This window comes from Manihot esculenta, chromosome 10, assembly GCF_001659605.2.
Source record: "Manihot esculenta cultivar AM560-2 chromosome 10, M.esculenta_v8, whole genome shotgun sequence".
Lineage (NCBI taxonomy): Eukaryota > Viridiplantae > Streptophyta > Magnoliopsida > Malpighiales > Euphorbiaceae > Manihot > Manihot esculenta.
Genome location: NC_035170.2, coordinates 15,218,316 through 15,228,404, shown reverse-complemented (window position 1 = coordinate 15,228,404; position 10,089 = coordinate 15,218,316). Strand labels below are relative to the sequence as shown.

General features: G+C 31.6%; 2 protein-coding genes across 2 annotated transcripts; both read left to right on the top strand.

The window, feature by feature from the left end:
• Window positions 1-1,108: 1,108 nt before the first annotated feature.
• LOC110624189 (retrovirus-related Pol polyprotein from transposon RE2) lies at window positions 1,109-2,358 on the top strand. The gene is made up of 4 exons (XM_021769306.1): window positions 1,109-1,508; window positions 1,648-1,784; window positions 1,917-2,145; window positions 2,312-2,358. Exons 1-4 carry the CDS (start codon window positions 1,109-1,111, stop codon window positions 2,356-2,358), a joined length of 813 nt encoding a protein of 270 aa, XP_021624998.1.
• A 2,894-nt stretch (window positions 2,359-5,252) lies between these two features.
• On the top strand, window positions 5,253-9,485 carry LOC110623996 (receptor protein kinase-like protein At4g34220). Its single transcript, XM_021769034.2, has 2 exons — window positions 5,253-7,292; window positions 8,608-9,485. Exons 1-2 carry the CDS (start codon window positions 5,624-5,626, stop codon window positions 9,258-9,260), a joined length of 2,322 nt encoding a protein of 773 aa, XP_021624726.1. The 5' UTR covers window positions 5,253-5,623; the 3' UTR covers window positions 9,261-9,485.
• Window positions 9,486-10,089: the final 604 nt, after the last annotated feature.

The following is a 10,089-nucleotide window of genomic DNA, read 5'->3' as shown; positions in this document are numbered from 1 at the left end:
ATTTTTAAAAATCACAGTGACTAAATTAAAGGTTTTTTAAAATAGAGGGACGAAAGGTTGTTTTTCACTAAACCTGAGGGACTAAATTACAGTTTACCCATTAAAGATTTGATACTGTAGCACATTAATTCAAATAAAAATTCAACTTTACATAAAAAGATTACAAGACTTTTTAAATGTTTATTTTGTGATAAACTTTAATTTAGAAGGATATTTTAGAGAGAATTCAAAATTGATAAAAAAATTTTAGAGAAAAGGTTAATCTCCTTAAAGTGACTTATTTTATCTTTTAATTTAAAAAATATTTACTATTTAGTTAAATTTTTTAATATCCAATTACGGAAAGAAAAATATTTTGAACTAATTATATTTGGTTGATGCCAAACTTTGAGATGTCACCTAACTCTATGAATGCTTTAACAAGTAATGGAATTTTTTTTTTTTTTTTTGCAAAATTCTCAGATCGATTCTTCCACAAATTTTTTGGTGAATTACAAAAACATCATTAAATAATATTGTTATTAGTGTAATAAAAATAGTTTGTTTTAAGTTAGTTGTGAGAATGAAAATAAAAAATTCCATATATAAAGATTACATGACTTTTCAAACGTTTATACTGTGAGAAACTTTAATTTAAACATGAAGTTTTTTGAAAGTATATTTTGGAGAAAATCTAAAATTGATAAATTATATTATAAATCAAAAATTTGGCACGTGACACGTTAATTCAGACAAAGATTTTTTTCTGATAAATAATTTTTTTTAATTCAAACATGTCTGTATTTATTTGGAAATGTACTTCCAACAGTTACTAACAGATATACAGACATGTCTGTCTAGAAAGGTACCTCCTATTGAGGATAACTCTCCTCTTTTCAAGTCAAATGAGTTAATTGAATGATTATCTCTTTCCTGATATTTAGTTAGCTGTAGTATCATTTAGAATCTAATTTTGTTGATTTCCATATCTGTTAATATTTGCCTTTTGTGATTATTTAAATATGTAACTTACTCGTTTGAGAAATATAGCCAATAATCATTCTACAGCAATAAACTATTTTATGGTATCAGAGCATTGAATACTCTAGCTAAGTTTTCAATTCCTATAATGTCAATCTCAGCCACAACCATTCTAGTTAACTCACAGGATACTCTAATTACCATTAAAGTTGCAACCCAACTCCCTCACAAATTAACTACCGTTAATTATCTCTCATGGCGTGCTCAGTTCTATGCTCTTTTAATTGGTCTTGATCTCACTGGATACATTGATGACAAAATACCTTGTCTGCCATCTACCTTGACAACTGGAGAAACCATATCTCCTAATCCTGCTCATTTTCTTTGGCTTCGCCAAGATAGTCTTCTTTTTCATGCTATTTTAGCATCAGTTTCTGAATCTTTGGTTTCACTCATTTCGTCTTCAAAAACATCCAGTGAAGCTTGGAATAATTTAGCACTATATTTTGCTAATAAATCTTGTTCTCGTGTTATGCATCTCAAAGAAAGTCTATCAGTCTCATGGATCTAGACCTGTGTTTGAGTATTTTTAGTTGGTCAAATCGACCGCTGATGAGCTCACTCTTATCGACAAATCCTTGACGGATGATGACCTTATTATTCATGTTCTTAATGGTGTTGGTTCAGAATTTTGTGAATTAACTGCTACTATTAGAACATGCGAAAATCTGATCGCTTTTGAAGAACTTCATGAAAAACTTTTGGACTTTGATAGCCTTTTTAAAAAAGAAGCCTCATCTGAACTTTCAATCATCACTGCTAATGTTACAAGACGCAATACTCAACCTAGAAATTCCACCAACTCTTAGCCTCAGAATTATACCCATTCCAGAGAACAATCCAATTCCTCTCGCTCGTATCAGCCATGCAGTAATAGCTCTGCATATCAATCATAGGTTCAATATCAATTCTGTGATCGGTTTGGTCACACAGCCAAGAATTGTTTCAAAATAACCAAGAACGCTCGTGTTCCATATGCTAATGCAACAATAGCTTCAAATGCAAGCTCCTCTCCTTGGCTTGCTGATTCTGCTGCTTCACACCATGTTACCAGTGATTTTAGTAACTTGTCAGTTTACTCTGAATATATAGGACCAGATGAAATTCTTATCGATGATGGCTCAGGTTTGCCTATAATGCATACAGGAAAAACAATTTTTAATCATTCTTCATCTTCTTTTAATTTGAATGATGTCTTATGTGTTCCAACCATAAAAAAAACCTCATATTTGTTGCTCAGTTTTGTTTATCCAACAATATCTCAATTGAATTTTTTCCTTTTCTTCTTCAGGTGAAGGATCTCAATACGGTGGCTTCACTCATTCAAGGCAAGAATAAAGATGGCTTATATGAGTAGCTGTTGAAGCCGAGTCCACCATTCATTACACCTATAGCAGCTACTAGTGTTCTGGTTAATTGGCATCATTGTCTTGGTCATCTGTCCATAAAATTCAGTCTCATTTATTGAAAAATAATTCTTTTATTAGTCCTTATAATAGTTCTTTTTGTGAGTCTTGTTCTTATAATAAAATTCATTAGTTACCTTTTGGTGTTTCTTCTTTGATGTCTACTTCTGCTTTAAAACTTGTGTACTCAGATGTTTGGGGTCATGTGCCAATAAATTCCATTGATGGTTTTCATTTTTATGTTATATTTGTTGATCAATACACTCGTTATACTTGGTTATTTCCGTTTAAATATAAATCTGATGTGTCTTCAGTTTTTCAAAAGTTTAAAGCTCAAGTTGAAAAATTCTTTCAAAAATCAATTATCGTCTTTACACAGATGGAGGTGGTGAGTTTTTAGCACTTAAATCATTTCTAGAAAACCATGGTATTCAACATTTACTTACTCCTCCCCGTACTCCACAACACAACGGTATCTCAGAAAGAAAACATAGGCACTTGGTTGAAACTTGACTCACTCTTTTACAAACAGCTTCGTTACCCATTCAATTTTGTCTTATGTTTTTCAAACTGCTTGTTATATGATAAATTGGCTTCCCTCATCTATTCTTTCCATGTCTTCTCTATAAGAAAAGCTTTTTCACAATCCACCAAATTACTTAAAACTTCGAGTCTTTGGAAGTCTTTTTTTTTCCTTGGCTTCGACCGTATACGCATCATAAATTACAACAAAAGTCGTTACCTTGTATCTTTTTAGGTTATTCTCCTAACCAAAGTGCCTATTATTGATTTGACTACAAGTCTGGTAAAATATACGTATCTAGGAATGTTAATTTTGAAGAGTCCATCTGCCCTTATGCCTCTTGTAATAATCCAAAAATCAGACCGCTATCGACTCTAGGGTTTATATTGACTTAAGGTCGGCGGAGCCCATAGCAAGCCAGTCATACATCCTGTTACACCTGATATAATCTCATACATGATCACACGAACAACAAAACATAACCATTATATGAACTAAGACTCGACCTGTGCATGCATCATAATTGAAAACATAAAACCCATACTAGAGCCCTCATTAAATGCTCCAGTATGGTTAATATTACGTGTCTCAAACTCGGTTCAAACATAACTTATACTTAAAAACTTTCACATAAAATGATCATAAAGTAGGGATTACAAGGAAGAACTCGGGCAAAGCACAATTCTAATCCACAAATTAATACATGTCCACAGCTATACTATTACAACAAACTATACCAGCAACTCAACCGACTTTCCGAACTAATTCTGATTTTGCAAACCTGGGATTAGAGGAAAGGGAATAAACTACAAGAGTTTAATGAGCAGAACATAAAAAAAAAACAGTTCAATAAAACAAATGATTGTATAAATGCATCACAACACAAACAATTCACATCAAGATAAACTTTCACCAGTAACCCTCTGCATATTCCAATAGTGCCCGACCCACGACGGGTGCTCCTTAGAACTTCGTATTAAATATAACATAATATAACATAATATATTCATAGTGTCAGGAGTATAGAATGGGTTTTGATCTGAACTTTCATATCCATCATAACATATTAATAACTTAATCGAGAGCTAGTGGTCATCCAACATCCATTCACAATAACAATAAATTATGCAATACGATCATATTTGTGAACTCTAATGCTAAATAACCTAATTATATATAATAAACATTTAAATTGTTATTTAATTTTTTTTTTTTTTGAAATAGGGGGTTGAGGGAGTCGAACCTTAAACCTTTCAAGGTTACAGGATGCACTTTCCACCAGGCTAAGCCTTGGAGTGCAATTGTTATTTAATTTTTAAAATTAATTATTAATATAAATTATATATAATACACATTTAAACTATTTATATAATATTTAACTATAATTATATGTGGAATAAATAATTAAATATATTATAAATATAGTAATATATATACACTTGTAATTAAAAAAATATAATGTGATTTAGTATATTTTATAATTTAAATTATTCAGAAAAAGTAGGTTAATAAAAGATAATAATAGTTTATAAATTTTTCATAATTATACAAAATAATTATATTAGTGTGTATATATATATAATGTATATAAATGTTTATAAAATCAATTCTCTATTCAATTTCACCATGATAAATTCAATACAGTTTCAACAGTAAAATAAATTTAATTTAATAATTTTTAATAATTCAATAGATATAATTTTTCAATTTGATTCGTGATATTAAAAACCATACAAACCCTAATAGCCAATAATCTTCTAGATGATATAAAAGAAAGCAAGTGATTTAGGATTTTATGAACATTATTGTTTTCTTTTATTAGAAGGTATGAACCTTATTCTTAGTTTTAAATTCTTTCAAATTAATATGCATATAATAAAAGTTTATATGGGCATGACCCACTAAATAACCTACCAAATTTTATATGGGATTACCCACAACATACTCATCACAAATTAATCATTTTTTTTTATCTTATACATAAAATTAAGTAACATGTACCAATTGTTTTTTTTTTAATGTTCAATCTCTCTTTTTTCCCAAAACCCTCATTATAAAATCTAATATATCCTTTAAAAAATAACTTCATGTGTTGCAATGTTGTTAACTAATCGAGTGGGACTAAGGTCTAATTTAATATTCAATGCTCAGTAGGAGGTTAATATTCAGACCCTGCATCTCATGGGCTCCAACCCACTTTGGTGTCTTGTAGTCGCAGACACAAGATTCCTCTCTCTCTGTTTTCCATTACCTAATTAATAAAAATAAAATAAAATAAAATAATTTACTAGAGAGGAAGCAGGCAGTCCAATAATCTCATTTTTACAATCTTTCCCTATCTTCAGTCAAGTTTCCCTTTCATTACATCAACTCTTCCTCACAAGCAAAATAAAGGGTTGATCTTTCTGCCTAATCTCATTCTCTGCAACTTTTCCTTTTCTAGTATCCCCCCTCTTTTTCACCTCTTCCAAACAGCTCCATTAACTCATTATCAACATTCAACAACTCCTGCACTCTGACTCCTCTTCTGTTTTAATGCCCTTTTTTCTCTCATGGATTTGGTCACCATAACAACTCCAACTGCAGTTGGTCACCATCTCTATCTTTCTTCCTCCTGCTGTGATTATGTAAAGGATGATTCTAGCTAGCAAGTTTCATTCTTCCAAGAAAAATCATGAGTTTCAATGGCGTCAATCTTCATTTCTTCACATTGGTTCTTGTTCTTGTTCTGGTTCCTGCATTTTCTCTCAACACAGATGGGGTTCTCTTGCTTTCATTCAAGTACTCGATTCTCAGTGACCCATTATCAGTCCTCGAAAGCTGGAACTACGATGATGTGACCCCATGTGCATGGAAGGGAGTGACCTGCACAGAACTAGGCCAACCACGCTCGCCGGACTTGTTCAGGGTCACTAGCTTGGTCCTCCCTCGTAGCCAGCTTCTGGGTTCAATTCCTTCAGACTTGGGCTTCATTCAGTATCTGAGGCATCTTGATCTTTCTAATAACTTCTTAAATGGGTCATTGCCTAGTTCATTTTTTAACTCCACTGAACTGCAAGTGATTTCTCTTTCAGGCAATGAGATCTCCGGTGAGTTGCCTGAGTCTATTGGTGGAATGGTGAGTTTACAGTTGTTGAATCTTTCTGATAATGCATTGGCTGGGAAAATACCTGAGAATTTGACCACTCTGCAAAATCTTACAGTTCTTTCTTTAAGAACTAATTATTTTTCTGGTTATGTTCCGAGTGGTTTCAATTCTGTCCAAGTGTTAGATCTGTCTTCAAATCTTCTAAATGGGTCATTGCCGTTTGATTTTGGCGGGGGTAATTTGCGTTACTTGAATCTCTCATATAACAAGCTTTCAGGGCCAATTTCACAAGATTTTGCAGAGAAAATCCCTCAGAATTCAACCATTGATCTCTCTTTCAACAACTTCACAGGAGCAATCCCAGAGTCTGTCTCTTTGCTTAATCAAAAAACTGAATCATTCAGAGGAAATATGGATCTTTGTGGGAAACCATTGAAGAATCTTTGCTCAATCCCATCAACTCTCTCTACTCCACCAAATATTTCAACCATTTCACCAGCTATTGCAGTCATACCAAAACCACTTGAATCAACTCCAGTAGCCAACTCGTCTTCAGGAACCCAAAACGCTACTGCACAAAACCAAACCCAAACCGGTCTAAAACCAACCACTATAGCTGCCATTGCGGTGGCAGATTTAGCCGGCATAACCATTCTTGCTCTAGTTATTCTTTATGTATACCAGCTCAAGAAGAAGAAGACTCTCAACCAAAAGAATAACAAGAGCGAGCAAAAACTCCCATCAGAAACCATAATATCTAAACTTGATCAGGCGTCGTCGGCGGAGCCAAGAAAAACTACTGCCTGTTCATGCCTAACTATTAAAGCTGAAGCAACATCAGAAGAAGCAACAACTTCAGATAGTGAGCACGACGGCGGCGAGGGCAGCAGCCAGCAGAATGAAGTGATCAATGTGAACCAGCATCAGCAGAATAAAGGAGGAAAGCTGGTGATAGTCGACGGGGAGACTGAACTGGACATGGAAACACTACTAAAAGCATCAGCATACATATTGGGAGCTAGCGGAGCAAGTATAGTTTACAAGGCTGTGCTCGCAGATGGTTCTGCGTTTGCAGTGAGGAGAATAGGAGAAAGTGGTGTGGAGAGGTTTAAAGATTTTGAGAACCAAGTGAGGTTCATTGCGAAGTTGAGGCATCCAAATTTGGTTAAAGTTCGTGGGTTTTTCTGGGGAGATAATGAGAAGCTTGTTATTTATGACTATGTCTCCAATGGCAGCCTTGCAAGCTCAAGCTCCAGTAAGTTCATCTTCCTCTTTGCCTCTGCAATTTTGGCGCACTTTAGAAATTTTTGGTTCTCTTTTACTAAGATACGCACAATGTGGCATGTGCATGGTAGTCATTATCATACTTGTTTACTAACATACACAATTCATCTTCTCATACCTCGCAATTATCCAAAATTTTTTTTTTTCAAAAAATGAATTAAATACAACCTTTGATTTTGCTAAATAACACACTGCTTATATTGAACTAATAATTTGATAATTAAATACTTCTCTCACAATTCTTTATATATATATATATATATATATATAATCCATTATAAATAACAAACGCCATAAAAAAAAAATTTCCCTGGATATGGTTGGCCCTAGTAATTCATGGTGGTGATTATTAATATATTTATATTTAGAAAATAAAAAAGAAAAAAGAAAAAAAGAGAAAAAGGGTAAGGAAACGCATAATGCTCCAAAATCATGTGTCACTTTCTTAGAGACACAGCAATCACAGCACTGCCTTTCACTGGATGCACATGAGAGGGGAGACATTTCTTACATGGGTTCTTGTTATTATTTTGCTTGTGAGTTTTGGTCTGTGATTTGTCTGCTTTAATTTACTTCTCTTCCATTTCACCTTTAATTAATTCTATGGACTTTTTCATTCTTAGATTTCCTATTCAGATAAAAATTTATTAATTAATCCTTTAATTTTTAAAATTTTAAAATATATTTAAAAAATTAAAATATTTTTAATATGTATAGAATAATTAATAGATTTTATATAAAATTAAGAAATTAATTATTATATTTTTTCAAATTATAGTGATTACTTTAACTGCTAAAATTAATGAAATAACTAATTATTAAATTTTTTAAAATTTTAAAAATATTTTAATATTTTTTTAAAATTGTGAAATTAATTAATAAGCCTTTTAATAACATAAAAACTAAATAATAAATTTTCTATTAATTATATAATTTTTTTTGTATATATTTAAGTGTAAGTTAGCTTAAACATTTAATCAATTAAAAATTAAAAAATTAATTTTATATATGAATCTAAATAAAATTAACTATAATATTAAATACTATATTAATTTGAAATTGAATTTATAATTTTAGTTAAGTAAAAATAAATTTCTCCCCAAAATTATCAAATCTGGAGTTTAAGTCATAGTGGGATAATAATATTATTCATTAATTCAATGGTAAATTTTTTATCTTAAAGTATACAAAGACATCAAGTGTTTAATTTACTACAAAAATAATATTTAGATAATTTATCCTCTTTAACTAATGAATTAACAATGATTTTCTTTTGTGAAATCTAGGAAAGCCAGGTTCATCACCATTGCATCTACCCCTAAAGGTCCGGCTCAATATAGCAAGAGGAGTAGCTCGAGGACTAGCCTTCATTCATGACAAGAAGCACGTGCATGGCAGCATCAAACCCACCAACATCCTCTTCAACTCTGACATGGACCCCATCATCTCCGATTTCGGCCTAGATCGGCTCATCTCCGGCAACAACAATAACTACAAAGCTAGCAACTTCAGCCAAAATTTTGGACTCCAAAAATCCAACTCCACTTCACAAAACCACCCAATCACTGCAGCCAGCCCCTCTGCAACCCCTAGTTCATCCACAACCACCAGTACGCTGCCGTATCAAGCGCCGGAATCGTTAAAGAACCCAAAGCCAAATCCTAAATGGGATGTCTATTCATTTGGTATTATTTTGCTTGAACTTCTCACCGGCAGAGTTGTTTCAGATCGAGAATTAAGCCAATGGAGCGTGAGTTCAATATCAAAGGATGAGAATCAGGTATTGAGATTGGCTGATGTGGCGATAAGAGCTGACTTAGTGGGTAGAGAGGATGCCATGGTGGCATGCTTGAAATTAGGGTTTAGTTGTGCTTGTTTTGCACCACAAAAGAGACCCACCATGAAAGAAGTAGTTCAAGTGTTGGAGAAGATCCTTTAGAATGAAAAACCTTTTCAAAACTAATGATAAGTTTGGGTCCCACAAAAGTGTGTGTAGTTGGATTAAAGTGGTAAGAGTTTCTTTTTCATCTTTTGTTGACTTGAAGAATCAAAGGGTACACAAAGAGAACAAAGAGACCTTAATTAGTGTGGATATCTTGTACGAGACTCTGCATGCTTTATGTCAATTTATCATTATTATATAAAAAAATAGTGATTAAATTTATTGATTACATCATAAAAAAATAAAAAAAATTATCAATTATTTACTCACTGTATTTAATATCAAATTGAATCACCAATTAGTAATTATGCTCACTTAAAAATATGTTGCAAACTACTGATGTTAATCATTGATTAGTGTCTAATAGAATTTGATGTATATCACTTAGTTGATGATTCTTTTTGTCGATAAGGAAACAAGGATTGGAAATTAAACTGAAATCTTTCAATATTCAACTTAAATATAGTGCACTTACATAATAAATTTAATGGTTCATTTATTTTCTTAAAAATATTTTTTAAGAAAACAATTTTTTCTTATCTTTTAGAACACTAAAAAAATTTAATTAAAAAAAATATTTTCTTAATTAAATGAAAATGTTTCACCTTTAAAAATTTTATTAAAATCTCTATATATAAATTTATTAATAAAAAATAAATTATATCGTTAAAAATATTTTCTATTAAAAATATATTTTAAATACATGTTATTTTTCATAAATAAAGAGAGTTTCAAAATAATATATATGTATATAAGCATAACAAGTAGTGGTTGGTATAGAAAGTTAATGGAAAATTTTAAATAAAATTATATAAATATTTACAAC

Excerpts from the sequence above, each read along its gene's own strand:
- LOC110624189 (XM_021769306.1), top strand. The coding sequence starts at position 1,109 with ATGTCAATCTCAGCCACAACCATTCTAGTTAACTCACAGGATACTCTA. Across the intron at positions 1,509-1,647 it reads TGTTATGCATCTCAAAGAAA|AATTTTGTGAATTAACTGCT; the intron begins GTCTATCAGTCT and ends GTGTTGGTTCAG. Across the intron at positions 1,785-1,916 it reads TTTCAATCATCACTGCTAAT|GTTCAATATCAATTCTGTGA; the intron begins GTTACAAGACGC and ends TATCAATCATAG.
- LOC110623996 (XM_021769034.2), top strand. The coding sequence starts at position 5,624 with ATGAGTTTCAATGGCGTCAATCTTCATTTCTTCACATTGGTTCTTGTT. Across the intron at positions 7,293-8,607 it reads CCTTGCAAGCTCAAGCTCCA|GAAAGCCAGGTTCATCACCA; the intron begins GTAAGTTCATCT and ends TGTGAAATCTAG.